Raw genomic sequence first — 22,474 nt, 5'->3', positions numbered from 1 at the left:
TCCACATCTCCCCAGTCTGGATTTGCATCCCTACGGACCCATTTTTCTTTGGGAGGAGTTCCCCCCTCTCTGAAGGAGAAGATCCCTTTCCCAGGATCCTCTGAGGATCCCTCTCCCTCAAATTGGAAGATCTGTACCTCCTCCTCAAACTGAGTCTGTTTGGGTCTTTTGTTTCTCCTACCCCCCCTCTGCTCCTTAGGAGGCAGACTTTCAGGGGCAAGAGATTTTGTTTCCGGTTCCTGGGTTTCCAGGGGCTGTTTATAAGTGAGGAAGGAAGCTTCCTCCAAGGCTTTACACCCCCCTTCCCTTTGTGCCTCCTCCCTGGGAACCGGTGAGTTATCGGGGTGCTGCCCCCGTCATTGTTCTGGGGCACCAGGTCCAGAGTTGGGTGCGTTCTGCGCCGGCATGCCGGTCTGAGGGTTCTGCTGAGCCCTCAGTATGTGACCCAGATCCCGCGCCATGTTTTGAACCTGGCGCTCTAACTGGGAAACCCGCTCAGGCTGATACGGGGCCCTGTTTTCTCCCCTGGGCTGATCCCAGGAAGGGTAGCTGTCCCTCCTCTGGTAATACCCCGGGTTGGGAAGATTTGGGTACCCCTCCACCCTTGGCCTCCCCTCTCCCGGATTAGGTTGTCTGGGCTCAGGGAATTGGGGAAAGAAGGATGGATGATTTTGGGGTTGGAAATTGGGTGGATACCTGGGGAAAAAGTTCTGCCCAGGATTTGGAGAATTTCTGCCCTCCTGTGGGAAGTTGGGAGGGAAGTTCCCTGGGTTAGGTGCTTGGCTGGATCCCCCCCCTTGGGCTGGAGGAGTCCACACATAACCCAGGATGGGTCGATTTCCCTTGTAACGGGGACTTACATAATCAGGAGAGCGAGGGACCCCATTTGTGGGGCTGCCTCCCTGGCTCCCTGTCTGTGACTGGCCCGAGGACCTTCTGGGCCTAGCATTATTAGGTGCAGGTAGGTTTTTAGGCCCCCCCATCTCCAACTCTAAAACGGGGGTGACCTTTACCTCTGCCACCTTGGCAGCAGCAGGGGTGCTGTTGGCTTTGGGGTTTTGCTGAGCATTATTTTTGCTATCTACCGGTTTCTGCACCTCATAGATCCGGGTAGCCTGTTCAAGGACCCAGTCTAAAGATCTTTTCTCGTGAAAATCCCTCACGAGCTGGGTCATTATGTATTTGGGCAAGGCATGAAAAAATGTATTGATGAATTCTCTACTGTCTGTGCGCACCCTTCTGGTGGTCTGCGCAAAAGCACGTTTCAGTTCTTGCACAAATTCTTGTGGGGCCTGATCCTCCCCACATTGCAAATTGTAGGCTGCCTTGCGAGCCTCTTGAGGATTTCTATGAATGGAAAAATGTTTCAAGATGGCCGCCTTATAGGTGGACCATCTTAAATGATTTTGGTCCTCCAGCCCCGCAAAGAAACTGGAGTATTCCGGGGAGAAGGTCCACTTTACATATTGAATACAGCTTTGGCTGTCCTTCAAATGGAAAGTCTCCATCATTTGCTCAAACAACTCTAAGTGCTCCCAAACAGAATACTTAGCGTTCTTATGGTAAGGCGTGATGACGCTCCTGATCGCCTTAATCTGCTTTAAGGGGTCCTTCAGCAAGGCCCTTTTTGCCTTATTGGCCTTTTTGGTTCGGGTAACCCTTGTCCATTCGTCCTCGGACTCAGAGGCACTGCTCCCAGAGGTTCCCGTCTGTTCTTCCAGGTTTTCCCGGATTCTGCGAGCCTGGGAATGGCTGGCGGAATGTGGGGACCTGGTCTCCTGTGTCCTGCGCAGTTCAGAGGAGTCTTCAGATTCCTCCTTGCTGCCAGGATTTGATGGGTACCCCCTCCACTGACCTAACTGGGCCGAGGTTTTCAGGATGCCCTTAATAGGCCTACTCTCCCGGGGTTCCCCACTGAACTGTACTGTACTTGGGTGCCCATACCCGGATGCCCACCCCTCCATTCCTGAGTGGTACTGGCCTATGAGCCCCATACTCTTAGCTGGATAGTAATCCGCCATCCCTGTGGCCCTGTGCTCATGTGCGCCAGGGGACATGGGGGTGGTAGAGTCCAGGGACTGGGGGAGATGAAGGCCCCTGGTGTTAGGGCTCCTGCGGTTATGGTCAGGAGTCTCTCTTTCCCAGCGGACCTCATCTCTATCCGCCCCTGCTCCCTGTTGCAATGCAAGAGCCTGCATTTGTGCTTTCAGTTCCTCAGTCAAGGCCTTACTAGACTCTATCAGTCTCTCCTGCATCGCTACCTGTTGTTGGAGCCTATCATTGTGTTGACAGAGGGCCTCATTTTCCCTCTGTGCTTCCTGGTTGGTCCTGGAGAACTGGGCCAGTCTTTGCTGCAGGAGGTTTACCTCCTGAGTCCCATCCCTACCGGCCTGCTTCTTTCTTGCCAGAGCATCTTCCACCCTTCTGGTGTGCTCTACCAAGTTCTGGTTTTCTTTTTGGAGGTCACCCAGCCCCTGGAGGGCCAGGTGATTTTCTTCAATTTCCTTTTTTAAGTGGCAGACTTCCTGGCCTAAAGTGTCTCTTTCCTGACTGAGAGCCTGCATCTGTGCTGCCAGGTCGTCCCTCTGCCTTTGAAGGGCACCAGCTTTCCGGCGCTCTTCATCAAACTCTGCCTGGGTATCCAGGTCTTTCAGAATCAGTTTATTGCTTTCTGCCTTTTCCCTATCTAGGTGGCCTTGCAGGGTGACTACCTGCTCAGCACATACCCTGTTGAAATTGATCTGTTGCTCCAACTTTTTCTGGTTCTGCAGTAAGGAGTCCAAACTGTCTTGGTGCTCCTTCTGCAGGGCCAGAAATCTGGTATCCTGCTCTGTCTTTTCCTGTTGTAGGATGCCCATATCCTCTTTTATTTTAATGATATATTGCCTACTATCATTTTCTGACTCCTGGCTCCTCTGCAGCCTCTGCTCAGAAGAGGCCAGATCAGATCGGGCCTTCTCTAATGCCATCTGTTGCCTATTTGCCAGATCTTGGCTTTCAGTGCATTTATCCTGCATGTCTCCCATATATAGGTACAGGTATGCTGCTATCCTGGCCATCTTGTCTTGTTCATCCTTAGCTTTAGGAGCCATGTATAGTTCACTCAGGGCCACATGTAGGGGACCCTGATCTCTCCATAGGTCTGACCCTGTTTCAGTGACCTGTCGCGTGATGGCCTGCAACCAGGCATCCTGGCCCTGTTCAGTCCATTCACCTCTCACAAATAGTTTATGTAAGAGGTGCTCTCTGGCTATTTTCATGTCTACTAAGGTCGTCATTCTAGAGATTGGTCTCTGTCCTGACTTACAGAAGTTTGTATTTTATTTTTGCAAAACAGACCTTTTTCTTAGAGCGTTCCTATGAGGAGTGCTTTACAGCGTAACACAGCGTGGTGATCCGACCGGATATGTGTATCTGGTCAGCTGGCACGCTGTATTAATCTGCACAAATGGTAGATCTAACCCAAACGTCCTGCACGAGCCCCCACTTTGTAAGAGGATTCAATTCAACACTACAGCTAAGTCAACGCCTAGTCTATAATACTGAATGAAAACCCTTATTGATATATCTTTATGTCCAGTTCATGCGTTCTGGATGACTACCCCTATATAACACCCCTCTCTTGGAATCCCCCTGACCCCACTGAGCCAAGAAGTAGTTCTGTTTTGCAAGTTAAAAGGTTTATTTGATAATTTAAACAAGAGATGTATATATCACACCTTATAATAAATTAATAATTGAATAGCACACTTAATCTGATATGATAAAGATTAACAACGGAGAATCTGGCACTAACACACTTCTTTATAATCACTAATGAGTTGACATGAAATGGATAAGATAGCACACTGGTAAATATGGACAGAAGAATAATGTGGTAGAGAATGCTTTATAGAGTTCAAATGGATGTAATTTTGAATGAAAATGCAATACAGAAAATACTCAATATGATTTCAACAAAACAAGGTAATCACTTTTCTCTGGCAATCCCCTCCCCCCCTTGATGCAATGCAAGGAAATGGAAGGAAGCACACAGTTCTCAGAAATGCAATCAACTGTAATTCAGTTCACCCCAGCAAGCTTACACTACAGAAAACAGATAGGAGTTTTGAAAACACAGGCCCAAATTGCTTTGATATGTGCTGGCAATGAATTAAAAAATATGCTAAAATGCTTTTGATTCCCTCTAGAGGTTCAGGGTGAGTGGTGTCTAGTTAATATTAGCTCAGGCTCACTCTTGCAATGATTCAGGAATGATTAGCAGGTTAAACGAATTTCTGGCAAATGGAAGGCAAGCAGCAGCAGCTTTTTACACGTGAAGAAATTGCAAATCGCGGTAAAATTCGCGAATGCGTGTTCCGCGATTGCGGTAAAACTCTAGGGGGTAGGAATGCGGTTCTAGGTTCGTAGGAAAACCACGATTCTAAGCTTTCATATGAAAGTTATTGCAAGTCTCTAAGACAAACGGTCGCGGAGATATGAGCGATTTTGTGAAGGTCGTTTTTCCGATTTGAAATTTTAAAGTTCAAAAAGACAAGTGCAGCTTGCAACTAGAAAATGACAGGTGACAGCTTTACAAATGACAGGTGACAGTTAGGAGGCAGTTCTACTTAGATTAAAATAGCTTGGATTATATTATTTTAACTAAGAGATTGGTTCTGCACAGTTTTCTAGGTACTCACACTATATTCTTGAGTGAAATGGGCCTCGCCATGGATCTGGTCAGGTTTTAAACTCGCCTCTGGTCTCTGCACTTCACAGTGATCTGGGTCAGCTCTCTCTGGTTCTCTGGTCTGGGTCTCTGGGCACAGCGTCTATTCTCTGGAACTGCTCGCTCTCTGGTCTGGTCTCTTAGTTCTGGATAGATTGAAGTCTCTAGTTTGGCTTTCTGGAGGTTGATGAATTTGAAGTCTGGATCTCTGGATGTTGTATGGTCCGGCAGAGCGCGTTGCAGCAAATGGAATTGAAGGTCCCTATCTGTCCTGTCTGTCTGCTTTTATGTGTTTTGAGAGTGGGTGGGTATGTTGGTCATAACTAAACTTGCCCCTCTCACTTGTCATTGGTCAAATTTCCATTCCTCACTTGATTGGCGAAGCTAAGTTGTGTCAGAGTGATGTCATTTTATGGCTTGCAGATAGGACACTCCTCTGTCAGATTGCACACATTCTATATTTGATAACAAAAGACATATTTCACAGTTACACAGTTGCTTGAAATTACATATACATGGTGTGGCTGAATTTAGCCATGTCTCTGTCCAAATCTGTTGTTTCTAAGAGCTTGCATTCAGAAATGGCACATAATTGACTTTTTAACTGATTTTTCAATTTCTGACATTGACCCAACTTTACATACATGTGCGCAGGGAGTATGGACATTAACTGATGAAGTTTCAGATTTTTAACATGCATACATTTAGAGTAATATCCACTTTTCCGCTGACACCCCCCTGAACATACCACCGGTTCTAAAAACCTCTTAAACTGTGGGCAGAAAAATCACAAGAATTATGGTATCATTTATAAAATTTTCACATGTCCGCTCTATGAATGATCCATCTTTTTAAAGTTATGTTCTGGCTCCAAAGGGGTGTGGTTTCCTCTCAGCACAAGGTAGAAATACTGGTTTATCCAGTTCTGCCAAGCCAGCTTCTGTCTCCAGTTTCTCCCCCTCCCAGTTTCTGCCAAGAGTAAGCCACTTTTACGACCCCTGCAATATAAGATTTGCTTGGGTCCTGAAAGGCTCATTGTTCAAGAGGAAGCCATTTATGATCCTCTCAATAAACCCTCTGCCTGGGTGAAGGGAGTTGCATTGTTCACTCTCCTGCAGAGCACAGGTAATTCAATTATCAGATAGATGGTATATTCTTAGTGTGGCCAGCAAAAAGGCAGATAGTCCTGGGAACACAGCTGTGACTCAAGTTTCACTCCTGATGGGGGTAGTTGTCAAGCAAAATCAAGTTCCTTAAGCCAGACTTTCAGCTAACTGTCATGTTTTTTGTTGCTTTTTAAATTAACTTGCAATTTTACACATGCAGCTAGAATGCTGATTCTAAGTGCAAAACTATGACATTTCAACAGTTACAAAGGCATGTGACACCAAACATAGGTCACTCATTTAATCTAAACATTTTCGATTTTAGTGTCTTTAAATCCAGTGCAACTTAAACTGCTAACTCCATAGCTCAGCCAGTTTTGTTATAAGCATTGTTCTGGGCTCTTCATTTCCCAGATTTTGTAGGCACACAAAACTCCATTCTGCCAAATGTCTGCTGGTGTTCAGTGAATATTTTGCACATATTGTAATGTTTGAAAATAGGCATTTTGAGCCTGCCTTCGGAGAAACACAGGGTGGTTTTAAAACGCCGGCTTTTGGATAGTGGTGAGTACTGGTACTGCACCCATTTTTGGGATTTAACAAATGAATTCCCCACAATTCTAAGTTGCATTTGGCAATCAGCATTGCCATTCCCAATGGTTTCAGACTACTGTGCGGGTAGTCCAATGGTGGTTTTAAAGCGCTTAGAAGCTAACCGGCGCTACTGTTTTTCCTTTGGCAACCCATTTCCCTCATGGCAACCCGGCCTTTCATTCTCGCACTGGTGGGTGGCAAGTGAGGCAACCATTTTGGTGGGCGCACAAACTGCGCAGCTTTCCTGGATTTCGGCGCACATGTGGGTTTTCCGCCATCTTGAATTTTCTAAGCCCACAGCACCAAATGTTGTAGCATGATAGCTTAAACGTGGGTCAGGACACCCAACAGTACAACACAGTAAAGTGGTAGCAATGGCTGAGCAGCCTGACTTATCTCAAGAGTAAAGAGAGCAGTATCAATAGTTACACAAAGGACAGCAATTACTATGATTCAAAAAAACACTGACTCAAGGTTTCTGAGTAAAAGAATATACATTTATTTACACATCAGTTATAAAACATTTCACTATTATCAAGCAGTTTAGAAATCACAATCTTAATACACTACACCACCCCCATTAGATTCAGGACAAGTTAAGCTCAAAATGAAGTGTGAGCAAAATGGCACTCCAGCAATTTAAAAGGGAGGGAAAGACAAAGTTAGGCAAATGTTTAGCAGCACCAACAAGTAAGTAAGCATGACAATCTAGAAAAGGGAACTACAGTGAGGAAAGTCAATGGACCAAAGGTCTTTACAGAGGATCACACATTTCAGGTAGTTAGCCAAGGGTTCAGAATGAAGTTGGTCAGGCAAAAAGTTACTTTAAAGAATAGAGAAGGACAAGCCCTTGGATTGGCGAAAGATTTCAAACACTTTCACCGCGGTTGGATGGAACAAACAACCGGGTTTGAACAGTACCTTAAAAGAAGAAGAATGCTGTAGCTGAGGCAGAAGTTCCTGGCAGGTCCTGCAGGCTCACGGTTCCTGAAGCGACTGTCGGACTGACACGAAGTAGGAAGACTGGAGGGTGCTGCACTGTCCAGGGAAGAAACCAGCAGCAGAGCCAAGTGATGAATAAAAAGTACGCTCCTTAAAACCCAAACAGGGTCCGGTCCTCCTGGCTATCCGGTACACTGTACCTGTGCACAGCAAATTCGACCAGAGGAGGGAGGCCTGGCTTGCAGTTTGGCGAACTGGTTGGTCCCACCAGCTCAAGGGGAGAAGATTCCTTGCAGATCTTCCCTGTCACCGAAGTTCGGAGATTCGGAACCCGCAGCAGGGCTTCACCGGGAGATTCAGTCTTGTAGAGATCATCTTCTGTCAGCTTCTCTTTGGTTCTCTCGATCCAGTGGCGACTCTGCCTTCTCAGTCCCAGAGACCTGCTTTTTATGCAGTTTTCCCCCATTCACACAGCCTAGCTGTCAATCACACAGTAGGGTGGCTGTCCTGGCAGGAGAGGCACCTATCCAATCAAACAGGAATGCGACTTGGGTTACCAACGGAACCCATGGCAGGGGTCCTGAAACCACTCCCTCACATCCTGCCTACCCAGACTTTCAGGCGCCTAAGGAGGGCTTCTGTGCAGAAGCCCGTCAAGGGAACGGGGAACAAAAGAACCAAACCTGGTTTGGCGCCCAGAGTAAAACACGAGAAAGACCTTTACAAATAGAAATGGCGAATAGACCCACCCAGAACCAAATTACAACAAATATGGCCCAGCGGGTTTAAGTTCGAGGCTACTGAGATGGCCTAAAACAATACCACGGCTATTTAAAATAACCGCGGTAGGAAAAATCGGGTAGATACCACTGCCACCAGCCAAAACTCAATGAAAAGGGAACGAAACAATGTTCCATGAGAAACTGACAAAAAGGGATAACTAGTAACCCTTTCCAGTACTCTATGTAAGATAGGTTGTACTGCGTCTGTGGTTTTCAAAAGACTAATAAAGTCAATGGCAACTTTACATGTTCTGGGAGACAGTAGTCAGTCCCAGAAAATGAAGTCTGAGTGGGAAGTCTGAAAAGACAACCCTGGGTCACAGCACTGAAGGTGCTGTGTGACCCACAGTAAACATATTATGCCTATCGAGTAGGTGAGGCTCCACAGTGTGTGAACACAAGCATTTTAAACACACACAGCAAAACACATGGAAGAGTGGGAAAAAAGGCTCACACTCTTACCAGGTGAAAAAAATAAATCCTAGAAATCCAGCAAAGCTGCTGGGGTACACAGTAGGTAAGGGAAATTAGCCATTTTGGAGAATTCTCCCTAACAGTCTCCATATAATTATGATATTTGAAAAACAGTTGTTTTGAAAAAATAAATACATACATAAACAAATTCATTTTATTTGAAATTATGTTTGGTGGACTTTTATTAAATGTGACACTACCTTTCATCAGTGGAGTTTATTCGAGGTACATATTAATGACTATAGGTAATTATACTTAAATAATAACAAATGTGATTATAGATAATGTGTATGTTTTGTGTCCTTTATTTTAAATGATTTTATATGAATATCACTTTACATTTTTGTAACTCTACAATTAAATTACTTAATTAATTGACTTGACTTTAGTATACACAATTAAATGTTTGGCTTGAAGCGCATCACTCAAATCACATTTTTTATTCTCTTTACAGCGCCTTACCAAGCTGCATACGCTGCCTGTATTAACGTTAAGTGTCTGGAAGATTTCCCATACCTTCCCGGACAAAACACTAGAAAATGTCACAGAAATGACCATTACAGAGGCCATCGAGTTCTGAAGCAAATTGGCCTGGGTCAACTGTACACTGGGCGGCACGTCCTGTAACAAACCTTGATTAGGCATAGAAATAATCTGCATACAGAATGATTAGAAAAGTAGCTGAGTGTGATGTCTTATACTTTTTAATTCCTTTCTATTTCGATTGTGCAGAATCATCTTTGTCTTTTCTTGCTTCAGAAAAAAAGGGAGATATTGCAATTACAAACAATCTTGATAACTTCAGATACGTCTGTGGTCTTCATTACACTGTAAAAGAAGGGTTGTTGTCTATTCTGTGTTGATCTCGGAGAGGTCAGAAGCTATTTGTTCCATATAGTAGTATCAGAATCTGGGATTATGGCTCTGATGTGCTCTGTGATGTGTGAAGGTTATTTGCTGTCTACTGAAATGTGGGTTGTCGGTTGATGTGTGGTGCTTGCGTGGGAAGTTGCTGTATCTGCTTTCTATTGGACTGACATAGATGAGGGTGGTTTCAGCCCTGTCTAATATCGACACAAGTTAGTTTGGCCTATATAGGTGGTTAGTTAATTGGTCTGTGTTAGACTGTGAGCGTTGATTGGGTATCTTCTCTGAATATTCTGCACTTTTATGCTATGTGAAGTAGTAAGTTGTGCACTCTTTGACGGACTTTAAGTGCTTTAAATATATCTCCTCTATGCTATACTTAAGTATGTTGGTTGTAACTCACCAGCAATAGGGCCTTCAGAAGTCAAGTATTATCAGTTTTGTGATGGACTGTGAGTTGTTATCTGATGTGTGTTGTTGAAACACATTTGTGAAGGTCTCTTTCCTTTAAGATGCTTGATGTTATTCACCACATGTTCAATCAGATTGCATGGCATGATTTATGTTGAAATGTAAAAACTGGGATGGGGTCTGTTATGTTTTGGATACTGGTCACAAGGGATTTATGGAATTTGTTTTGGTATATTTGGGAAGTGACAAAGGTTGAGATTAATTCTAAACCCTCCAGCCATCACATTTCGTTTTGCTATATTCACCCGGAGTGGGTCCCGTGCCTGCTGGGCATAGAGACCCAGGCTGCTCCTCACTGATGATGCCCAATACTGCCAAAACATGTCTGGGTATGGATGTGGTCTCGTGCAGAAGGGAAGTGACCAAGCAGTTCGGGCTGAACTTCCCCATTTGGGGTTGGACCAAGCCTGATTTGCACATGGCCTTTCCCCTTTCTGTGATGCCTGGTCAGGCTAAAGAATGATGGTTTGGTGGGCTGCCAGAGCTGAACCAGAGGCTGAAATTAATTCTGAACCTTCCAGCCATCACCTTTTGTTTTGCTGTATCTACCCTATCTTTGGACAAACACACTGCCTCCCAATGTACTAAATGTTACTCATCCACTTACACAGAAAATGACCTGAATGCCATCATATAAAGCCCATACCGTCACAGATAATTTGTATAATTCACAGACACAGAAGTTCCAAGGGTTTTTATTGAAGTACAGCGTAACATTGTTTGACTGTCCAATGAAGATTCTTTTTGATAGAGACAGGCTGACGGTTCCTTGCAATGCACCAGCTGGAGGAGGGATTTGGAATGTGATTTAATGGCTGTCCTTGCTTCCCAGACTTCTGAAACTCCTGAATGATGCCACAGATTTCTACCTTTACTATCTTTGCTATCTTGGCCTGGAGATGGTTTAACTAAATTCAGGCTCACTAACTCACTCAGGGACTTCCTAACTTCCCCTACTCTCACTGGAGGTTAGTGTTCTAAAGGGAACAGGGCTGTGCCTTGGAATTGCTCTGTAATATTTACTTGGTTCCACTAATGACCACCATTATCTTGTCCTTCTACTCCTCCACTTCTCGTTTTCTCCCCACCAAACCTTCTGTTTCTCTCTGCCTTTCTCCTGCCACCACCCTTTAATGTTAACTCTTCTCCCTCTCCGCTCACTCCAAAGCTCCTCCACCCACACTACTACTAGTTACTACTTCTGCTCCCCCACTGCTAATACTCCATTTCCCGCACCATTACTACTCCTCCTCTAGCACTAATAATACTCCTACTTCCAAACTACCACTACTTTTCTACTCATACTACTACTTTCCTCCTACCACTTCTACTCTCTTCCTACCACTACTGCTGTCCTCCCACTGTACTACAGAAACTCCCTCCTACTATTGTACTGTTGAATTCACATTCACTACTTACTCTAACATATATTCACCTGCCACTCCAACTCACACTCACACTGCACTACCCTTGCACTCCCTAAGCCACGATCTCATAATTTCTAGTAACCACCTCCACACCCCCCCTGTGTCTTCCTTCCTTCCACCTTCTGATATGATATGATATGGCATTTATAACGCGCCTATACACAAGTGTTTCAAGGCGCGACGAGGCAAGGGAGGGGGAACAGGGGGAAGACAAGACAATGATCTTACTAGGCCAGGTGTCATTCAGATCGCGCAAGTGCATGGGAAGGGGAAGGAGGAAAGTGTGGGGGGAATTGGGAGGGGACAGTGCAGTAGATGGGATAATAAAACAAATAAAAGTAAAAGTACGGACAGCAGGTCGCATGTGCAAGGGCAGACATCAGGTGTCAAGTGTTTGTATTGGGACTTTAGGGATACAGAAAACAGTCCCCAAGTGCGGGGGTTGCCAGGTGGGCAGTGCAGGTATGCAACTGGCAGGGGGAAGGACCTGGGCCCGAGATCAGAGGGTGGCCAGGTAACCAGTGCAGCTTCAGTATCAGCCAAGAAGTCAGCAGGGGAGAGGAGGAGAAAAATCAGACGCAAAGAGAAAGGCTTTGAGGTGCTTCCGGAACCAGAGATGATTCTCCTCATGTTTCAGGGAGGCAGGGAGGCTATTCCAGATGAAGGCCCCAGCCAAAGAAAGAGATCTACCACCAACTCGTTGCTTGGAGAAGCTAATGACCCTGAGGAAGTTGGAGGCGGATGAGTGAAGAGCTTGAGAAGGTAGACATTTAGGAAGAGAGAGTTGAAGGTATTGAGGCCCCAGGCCCCAGATATATTCGTCCACCATCTCCACCTCCTCTGACATCACCAGAACAACACACACCGTACTGTTTTGTGTCTCCTTCTATATACTTACCCTCTTCCTGCCATTGACCAGCTTTAGTAAACCAACCTGCTTCCTTCTATTCCCTGCAAGGATGTGTTTGTGCATGTAAAAGCTTGAAAATGGGACTAAGCCATGCCCACTTTCTCCTCATGAAGCCACCACAGGTCAACCATGGTGAGTCTGCCAGTTCAATGTCCCAGTCTGTGACTGGTTTCCATGGGGGTCGTTCTGCCCAGTTAGTATACTCTCTGGAGAGTGAGAGGGGGTGGGGGTTGGGGGGAACCAGCCCCTTTCTCATGTCCCAGGTGGTCAAGGATTACACATAAGTCTCTGATGAAGCAACAGCCAGGGTCTGAAATGACCCACTAATTGGTGTGTGCTTGCTGTGCTGCAGGACACTGGATTTATGGTCTTACAGGCTTCTTCCACTCACATGTATCTCGGTCTCTGTGGTTTTGTTATGGAAATGGAGCACTGGTTGAGATTTGGTGCTCTGCTACTTGTCTGCTTCACAGGCTATAGATATAAAGAGACTGGTGAGCATGCTCAATCTCAATGTCACCTGACCTAGTAAGATCGTTGTCTCTGTCTTCCCTCTGTTCCCCTTCCCTTGCCCCATCGCACCTTGAAACACTTGTGTATTGGCGCGTTATAAATGCCACATATCATATCATATCATATCGGTTTGGCATATGACAAAGGCTTGTTGCACCAGATTATTCTGGTGAAAGGGAAACACATAAGGCTTTGGGTGTATGTCCCTCCTGCATCCAACTTTAGGCCGGTCTCTGACATATAAGGATAGCTCCCATTCTGTCAACCTCCTCTAGAGAGTGGTTCCACCGCCCTCTTGCCTCATTTGCAGTGTCAGGTTACTGGCCTTGTTACTAATAAATTGAGAATTTGGGGACTGGATCCCTTAAAAGAGGAATAGTAATAGTAATTAAAACACTGACAATTCACAAAACATCAAACCCTGACAGATTTTATTTTTTACAAATCAGTAATTTCTAAATTAACCCCAACATTAACAAACCTATTTAACTACTTTAAGGAGACAGGTTGATTTACTGACTCTATGGTGTAATCTAACATAATAATATTAGTGAAATTGAATATCATACAAATAAATAGCACTAATCACTGTCAATGCCAAGGCTTACACCACATTGCTATCCACTATACTGAAATCATGCCAGAACAGATCAATGTAGACCACTCAGGGTTCATTCAGGGAAGACCGACAACCAATAATATCAGATAGTTTGTACAACTGACAGAAAAACACAAATATCCAGGCATATTAAGTGTCTATTCATGCTGGGAAGGCCTTCACCTGCATTGACGCAGGATTCATATTTCAGACATTGCGGGCTGTGAGCTTCAGAGAAGAGTTAATTTAAATTGTTTGTGCACAGCAGGTCATTGGAGAAGGTGTTCAATGTATTCCTTGATCTTGTGCCACTGCATGTGTACACCTTTGCTACAGCAGACCATGTTGTCCAGCAGCAGACTAACAGGGAAGATAAGAGGAACTTGCCTCATGCATAGGGGACAGGACTGCATACCTGTTCTAAGGGCCTCAGAGTGTGACAGTAGTTTGGATGCAAGAAACACCCTGTGCAGTCTGCCATTCAGGAACTCCATCTGAAAGACAACAGCATAGGCAGCAGACCAGAAAATAGAAGCAAGCAGTGGAGTGTACATCTACCAAGTATTTAAACACCCAAACATAGGTAAATGCTGAACTAGACAGCTTAGAAACACCTATATTGCAGGCTAGAGGGGTTGAAATTCATACATCCATTGGGCAACGCTAAGAGAAAATCAGTAGGGAGGAAGTGAGGTTCTGAGTGACTCTAGCCAATCCCAGGTAGGGAGACAAAGGCGCCAAGGAAGGAACCAATCACCAGTGCCTCAGCCCTATAAAAAGAGATGTACATTAAATTCAATATCTTGGACCTGGTGGAAGCAGTTGTGACTGCTGATGATACCTTGATGCAAGGGGAGGATGCTTGAGGGGGGACACCTGTAATGACTGTTGCCTGGAGGAAGACAGTGCCAGAATGGAGAGGCTAGAAGGAGATGTTAGGTGATGTTAAGACCTGGAAGCCCTGGAGGAAGAATACTGCACGGAGAGCACCACAACCCCTCTGCACTCTGCACTCCTTGGTGGAACTGGAAAGCCAAACCTGGGACTTTCCACCTGTGACCCATGTGGAAGATGACAGGTCCCAGGCCCTAAAAAGAGGACTTTTCATAATGTACATTTACTTTCCAATTTGTCTCTTATCTCAGAATTAAAACCAACCGAGAATTACATCATTTTAATAGCATAAATCCATCTCATATTATTCCTTGTTGTTAAAAAGTACATGATTTAAAAATGTCATTCCCACGCATATCATACAAAACTTTTCCCCACTTAAAAACATATTCCACCAGTCCTCAACTGACACTATTCATATCATTAGTAATGTCCAACAGAAATTGTGTTCGCCTAGATGTTAGGCCTGTACTTTCCAATAATATGTGTTTCCCTGACTCAATCAAATTTTGCCAAGTACAAAATCTAAAATGTGCCTCGTCTCTTGAAATTTTACACCTATCAATTAACACCTCTCTAGCAGGTAATACATAAGCGAAGACGCAAAAATAAATCACATATAGTGGCACAGGGACATTTTGATAGATACCATGGGATTTGGCCAATAGATCTCCTTTCAAGAATCTAAGTTATGGGATAACATATAGGTACTCAGTTTAATCCAGTCGTGTTTTATGATCTTATTTTTGACCTTTTCTGGATTAATCGTTAGCGCCTTATCCGTTAGGTCAAAAGATATTAACCAACCTTGTCATTTCTCCTTCCATTTCTCCAAGAGCCATTCACTTCAGATCTTCTGATTGATTCTCAGGATCTCAAAAGGAGGAAGGTATGTTGTATACATTTGCGTTAGAGAGCTATGGATTTCTAAAGGACTATAGATTGGAAGGATTGTATCCTAATTCATATCTGTACAGGGCTGTAGGAAGACTCTTAGGAAGATGAAGTACCTTTTTTCCCAAAAATACTCTTCTAAGAGATCTCTAAATTGCCATGATAATTTTAAAACTGCTTCTGCACCGTAGGTTACGATAGGGATCACCTTCTGCTTATAGAAGGTGACTAGAGGACTTAATGTACATTTTCCATATCTTCCCTTCAGCACTTGGCTAAACTAGCAAGGCTTTTAGTTTCAGATCTTAAACTAACTTCCAGCCTCTTTCGTCAATGTTCTCATTAATACATTTGAAGGTTAATGACACAGTTTTAAAGATGATCCTACCGCTAATTTTCAACCAGCGATGGTTTCTACTAGCATTAGATATGTGCTCTCTAGTGGGGAAGTTCAGGGCTGTTCTAAGCGCATTATTTTTGTATTGTTTGTAATTTGTTAATGATATAATTATTGGCTCCTAATTACAGTGCATTACAGTAGTCCAGTTTTGATAAGATGAGGGCATTAGCTAAAATAATCCAGCTTGCTAGCGAGAGGAAGGGTCTGCATACTCTAATGAGTTTGCCAGTCTAGGCAGTGGATGAGGCCAGGGAGTTTACCTTTTTTTTTTTAAAGTTAATGTGGAATCCAGATAGAAGCCAAGTGTCTTCACTTATTTGGTGACTGTAATTATGTTGCCATCAATATTGAAGGCACTATAGTTAGTTTTTTTTTAGGCTATTGACCTAGCCAAGGGTCAGGATCTCCGTTTTATCATCATTCAGGCAGAGGCCATGTGTTGCCATCCATGCCTGAATGAGGATGCATATTTAATTTACTAAGGCTGTACCTGTGGTGAAATTGCCCGAAAGGGTAATGGGGATCTGGGTGTTGTCTGCGTAATTTGTGTAGGTGACACCCAGTCTGTCCAATTTGTCAAATAAAGGCTTAGTAAAGATATTATACATGGTTGGTGAGACACATGAGCCCTGTTGGGGGCGCCACATGTTGTTTGAATTGGGTCTGCTGATGCTAAAGTGGAGAAGACTTGCATACTTCTGTTATCTAGAAAGGACTGGACCCAGGTTATGGCTTCACTCGAAAAGTGGGCAACCGATGCTAGGTGTTTGCATAATATTGCATGGTCCACCAAGTTCAACGCTACCGACAGTTCAAGGAGGAGTAGCATAGCTGTGTTTCCTTTGTCGTTAAGCTCGTCAATTTGAGCTTTATGGTCTATTAGTGCTGTCTCTGTGCCGTGCTGAGGTCTGAAACCCGATTGGCGGGAGCCTAGAAGTTGGTTGGTCTCAAGGTACTTCTGAGTTTGAAGATAGGCCACTCTATCTATTATCTTAAGGAGGAATGTGACCGTTGTGATAGGCCTGTAGTTTTTAGGGATGGACAGCTCTAGCGTTTGTTTTTTGAGAAGAGGTAGAACCCAGGATTCTTTTAAGCTGCTTGGGACAGTATTAGATGAAAAGGAGGCATTAATGAGTTTAGAAATAAAGGGGGCTAAATCTCTGGCAACATCCTTAATTATTTGGGCCGGACAGTTGTCACCTTGACAGTTTGACAGTTTTAGGGAAGCAATGATTTTTTCAGTTTCATAAATGGAGACTTTACAAAATTTAAATGGAACTAAATCAAGTTTGTCATTAGGAGTGGTAGTAGATGGTGTATCAGCAAAGGGGAGAGAGGCTTTTTTACTGCAATTTTAGTTTGCAGTGTTTTTATTTTATTTGCTAGGGCATGTTGAATGCTAGTGCACCATTGCTTGTCTTTAGGTACATTGTACGGTGGAGTTATGGGCGATTCTAATTATCGCAGGATCACAAATAATTCCTTGGTATTGGAACATGCTTTGGAGATTCTTTCATTGTAGACTTCTGTTTTTGTTTGGATAATTTCTTTCTTCTAATTATTGGCACAGAGTTTTATTTTTAGTTTATTTTCTTCCATTGGGGAATGTTGCCATGTGGTTTCTAACTTCCTTTTTTCCAGTCTAAGTTCTTTAAGGTGAGGGGTGAACCAGGTATTAAGGTGAGTCTGTTGTTTACTTGTGCGTATCTTAAGTGGGGCAATGGTATCTAGGACCTTAGCCATAGTGTCATTATAGGAGTCCACCAGCATATCTGGGTCAGAATTGCTTGCAAAGGCATTAATCACTGGAAGGAGGAGAGGAAGGATGTTGTCTCGTGTGATGTTTTTCTTTGATCTAGTGGGAAGAGAGGGTGCCATAATTTTTTTCTTTTTTTGTTTCTTTGTTAAGTGTTAGGCTGAAATCAATTAGGTGATGGCCAGACCAAAGTTGGGGTATAATTTTAGTGATCTTTGTTGGGCAGTTTAAGGTGGCTACCCAGTCTAGGGTCCTGCCTTGATCATGGGTAGGGGCAAGGATTTTTTGGATGAGGCCATATTCATCAAGCTTGGTAGCTGTCGATTGAGCTTGTTTGTCGTCCGGATCATTGAATCCTAGGTTGAGGTCATCTTGTAGTCATTAACATCGAGTCTCCCACTTCCCGATCTCCTTTCTCCTCACAGAGCTGACGAGGAATCAAAGACAGATGCACGTTCAGCTGTTGTTCCTCACCCTACTCACCTTAACTTCCATGGCGACTGCTTTACTCTGCGCGCTCCATCCTGCAAAGGGTTTTAAAACAGGAGACAATCCCACTCGACATAGGCATGGCAGAAAGACTGGCAGCACCTGGATGACTGCTGTGACTGCTTCACTGCATGCGAGCCCTTATGTAAAATCTGCACCCAAGGGACTTTCAAAGAGGACGACAGAGTATCCTGTGCTCTTGATACAGGGAAGACGGAAGACCACTGATAAAATAGGAACCATGAATCCTGCAAGCCAATCCTTAGGAGAGTGGCTGCTTTGGGTGTTTCATCTCAAGCTATGGAAGAGGCTTACTGTGAATCCTGTACCCAAGGGTTAATCAGAGGGGCCAGCTGTGAATAATACCAAGAAGAAAGAGGAAAACGGAACTCTGATTTAAGGTAAGACAGAGGATGTTACGTCCAGGAGACACCAGTAGTACATCCTGAAACCAAGGTGTAGGAGGGAGGAAGTCTGGATCTTGAAGTTACAGGGATCCTGAAGCCAAGCTCCAGGGGGGGCCAGTCGCAGATCCTGAAGCAAACTCTAGGAGGGTCCAGTCTTGAAGTCTGAAATCCAAGGTTCAGGACTGGCCTATTGGAATCCCTGATGATACCAAGGGACAAGTCCTTTGTTTTAGTCAATAAGGGATAGACTTTGAAGAGTTGGATTGTGAACTCTTTGTTTGCCCATTCTTGGAACATAATTCTATTAGCACAGAATAGCCAGGAGGCTAAAGTCTCACTTGATGTTTCTGTTGACCAATTCTTTGGCGCTTTCCTTTATCAGATGTTGGTTGTTCCTTGGACGAGGGGGGGGGGGGTCAGGTGAAGTCATATTAGAAATTGATTGGTCTTTTCTCATGGGAAAACTAGCAGCATTAAGGAATCACCATTTACTTTAACCCATCCTGACACATTCTGATTTCGAATTTCTTCTTTATTTGTTGATTTTTCCATTGGAACTGATAGGCATTGTTATAACCCTCAGTACTGTGTTAATAAAATTGAGATTTGTTGAACCCCAAGTCGCAATTGATGGCGCATCATTCCCTTGAAATACCCACAGCATGCTTTTAATACTTGTTGGCTAAACTAATCATGACTAGTCAATGAACTGTCTCTTTTGGCCTCATGAGATGCACCAAGTAGATACCTCTTTTTCACTTTGAGTCTTGAAACGTTATGATATGATATGATAGGATTTGATGAGTCATTTATAACGTGTGTATATAATATATATATATATATATATATATATATATATATATATGTATATATATATATATATATATATATATATATATATATATATATATATATATATATATATATATATATATATATATATATTCCAACAGTGTTGCTAGGGTTGGAGTAGGCCTGTCAGAGACAGTGAGATGTCAACAGAAAATATATGTATGTCATGTGATAGGTCCCTCAATGATATATATAAGCCCATGTTCTATATATATATGTATATATATAGAACATATATATATAGAACATGGACTTATATATATCATTGAGGGACGTATCACATGACATACATATATTTTCTGTTGACATCTCACTGTCTCTGACAGACCTACTCCAACCCTAGCAACACTGTTGGAACAACTGGGGGACTCCCAATCAGTAGTGGGTTTAAAGGTAATTTTGCATAAGTAAGAAACGTTCATCCTAATCTTGAGTGTGACATACCGGAAGAGTTTAAGCAGATATCCCCTTCTGAAGGGCTCATCATAACTTAAAATACCTTGAAATTCGAATAACACTGACACAGGAATACGTACATGCAGCTTCTCACTCCTGTAGACAACAGGTGGTGGGGACAGTTAGAGAGTGCTTGGCTGGGTGGCACAGAAACAATTAAACTGCTCATGTTGCCCCAACTATTGTATTTCGTTCAGGTCCTTCTGATAGCAATCCACAAATTATTTTCCGGGCAGCTTAACAAGATGATGCTGAGCTCTGTTTGGAGTGGGAAGAAACTGCACATCCAAGGAAAGCGATGAAGGCCACAATAGCGCGAGGAGGGCTGGTATTTCAAGACATCTGTGTGCATTTCAATACAACTCAACTTCAAATAAGCTGTTATAGGTATGGGGAGATGCATATATAATGTGGGCAATAATGGGCCATGCAGTAGTGCCTACCTCGCTTTTGGGAGTCCTGTGGCTGGTGAAAAAAACATGCCTCAAAACATATAATTTAGCAGGATAACGGTAGTAGCAGTTGCCAACAGATAGCATCACTTCACATCATTTCTAATCATCTGATTACCTGATTTCTCCCTCCATTCCATACATTATAGTCTCTGGCAATGAAGAGATGTACATTCAAATAAATTCAAACAAGGGCAATGCAAAGCAATTAAAGAAATGTGGTTGAGATTCAAGTACCGAGGATGTTGGTCTTTCAAAACTACAAAGAATGTCATACATTCAACTCAGGCATTGGGTGACACACACCTTTGTTCATTCAGGATGAGGACATCAGGCACCTACCATGCTTGTGAAGCCCCACCCATCTGAAATAAGGACAAAACATTTCATCTCCTGACTTCACAGAATATGTTATGGCGTCGGAGAGGTACATGAAATGGGGGTTGTGGCATAGATGTAAAGTCATACTAGCTTAACAAATCACAAAGGAAAATTGGACACAACTTTGAAAGGACATATACAATATGAACAGATATTTAAAGAGAAGATTGGATCAAGATTATCTATCAATTCACCGTAGCCATTCAAAACTGCACAATGTGTATTCAAATGTCTAAGACAATTGCTTGATGAACTGGGGGCACACAGGAGATGTTGTCCACATATGGTGGCCACGTGCTCTGATCATAACAAACTCAATATTCAGCACATTCGTGTACAATAGTATTTCCTATTCTGGGGTATTGTGCTCCTTGGTTTCAGGGATGATAATCTCACAGAGATAAACAATAAAGATTAAAAACTACTAGTGGCTTTTATCAAACCGTATAGTAATCGTCGGCTGGTTGTGAAAGACTGACACTGCTGCGTATGTTTAAATTCTAATATTGTGGAGCTAATGGTGTAAAGTAGATATCATAATCAATTCTATCCTTGCATGTTTCTTTCTTGTAACATTGCCAACATATTAGGGCTCATTACGAGTTGGGTGGTGTACAGTAAAAGTGGTGGTACCATAATTATTGACACTTTTACCACACCACAGAATCAGCAGCAGTGGAATTAGTGCCAACGTGTGGCAGAACTGGCTACGGCGCTAAGTCCAGCAGCGGAAATAGTGCCAAGATGCAAAATTGTATTTCTGACGTATCACAAGTTAAAATACTGCTGAAAATAGGCAGCAATTCTACCAAAAAACACAGTGCATTACCTCCCCCCGGAAGGTATCGGTAAATGCATACAGGTGACGAAAATCAAGGTACAGATGCACCCAATACACTCTGAAAGAGCACATAATTCCCATACCTGACCCAAGCACGCTTTCCAAAACCATGCTTCTCTAGCAATTGTGAACTGGGACATTCAGCACTTCCTGCTCTACGTTGAGATGAAGAGGCAGGAAAAGCACCTCTGAACACATGGAGCAGAGAGTAGGAAACACCATGCAAGGTGAGCACCCATTCCCTGAGTCAGACTCTCACCCTGGGCAACAACGGATGAACAGCTGATAACCTTCTAACCATTAAACACAAAAAGAGGCTGAGGGAGTGGTACTACCCACTACTAACGGACCCGCATTCCGGTTTGACACCTTTAACAACACACATTAGGGTTAGGTGGGAACAAAACACTGTTTTCACGATAAAGCAGACCGGTTAGACCAGTGAGTGCTTGCGAAACATTAAATTCAAAAGCACACAATGGGTCTGAAATAAAAATAAAAACAATTTTATTAACATATATAGGTAATCATAACAAGATATATAGATACACTTAAAAATATGAACACTGGGAGGGCATACACAATTATGGTAATGGTAGAAAAAACAGTAAAAAGCAGTAGAAACCAGTGCAAAAGAAAAGTCGCCGACAGTAAAGGTCACAGGTATTCAGTCAAATGGCCTAAAAGATGTCAGTGGTATTATGAAAGTGTCTTGTGCTGTGCAAAATACGCATGTAAACTGAATCTGACACTCCATACTAGTTCACTATATCTCATTCATCCACATACATACATAACATTCCAACATGTTTCTTTCTAAGATTTTCCAGAAATAGTGCATGGAAATTCGTCAGGGACCGTCAATTTCAAATCACAAACAAAACACTGTTAATACAAAAATAGCCATCCACTTGTGGTACACAAACGATCAGGTAAATAACCTGTCGCTACAAAGACAATATTATTTAGACAATAACACTCATGAGAGTGTAGCTGGAGGGATCATCACAGGCCTCAGGATGTTCAATATCCGGTTGGTGATTTGTCAAAGGTATGGCCGCTAGAATGCACCATAGAGTACCTGAAAACAGTAAGACAACGGGGAAGTTATACCCTTTGTCCAATACAATCATGTGATACAACTGACAAATGATTGCAACTAGTGGTGTAAATACCATGCCTTCCACTGAAAGGGAATCAAAAGAGCCCAATGGGCTTATGTCAACGGAGTGTGCAAAAGCATTGTGAACAAGGAAA

The 22,474-nt window shown here is 43.3% G+C and overlaps 1 protein-coding gene across 1 annotated transcript in view; it reads left to right on the top strand.

The window, feature by feature from the left end:
• The window catches only part of LOC138529468 (uncharacterized), a 522,169-nt gene extending 512,756 nt beyond the window's left edge, over nt 1-9,413 (top strand). Inside the window, exon 5 of the mRNA XM_069640826.1 lies at nt 9,064-9,413. Within this exon, the coding sequence (XP_069496927.1) occupies nt 9,064-9,236 (173 nt within the window). The 3' untranslated portion in view covers nt 9,237-9,413. The remainder of the gene's footprint in view (nt 1-9,063) is intronic.
• Nucleotides 9,414-22,474: the final 13,061 nt, after the last annotated feature.

Source organism: Ambystoma mexicanum, chromosome 1q (genome assembly GCF_040938575.1).
Source record: "Ambystoma mexicanum isolate Mex_15411 chromosome 1q, UKY_AmexF1_1, whole genome shotgun sequence".
Taxonomy (NCBI): domain Eukaryota; kingdom Metazoa; phylum Chordata; class Amphibia; order Caudata; family Ambystomatidae; genus Ambystoma; species Ambystoma mexicanum.
Note: the sequence above shows the minus strand (reverse complement) of the source record. Positions and strands in the feature narration are given on the sequence as shown.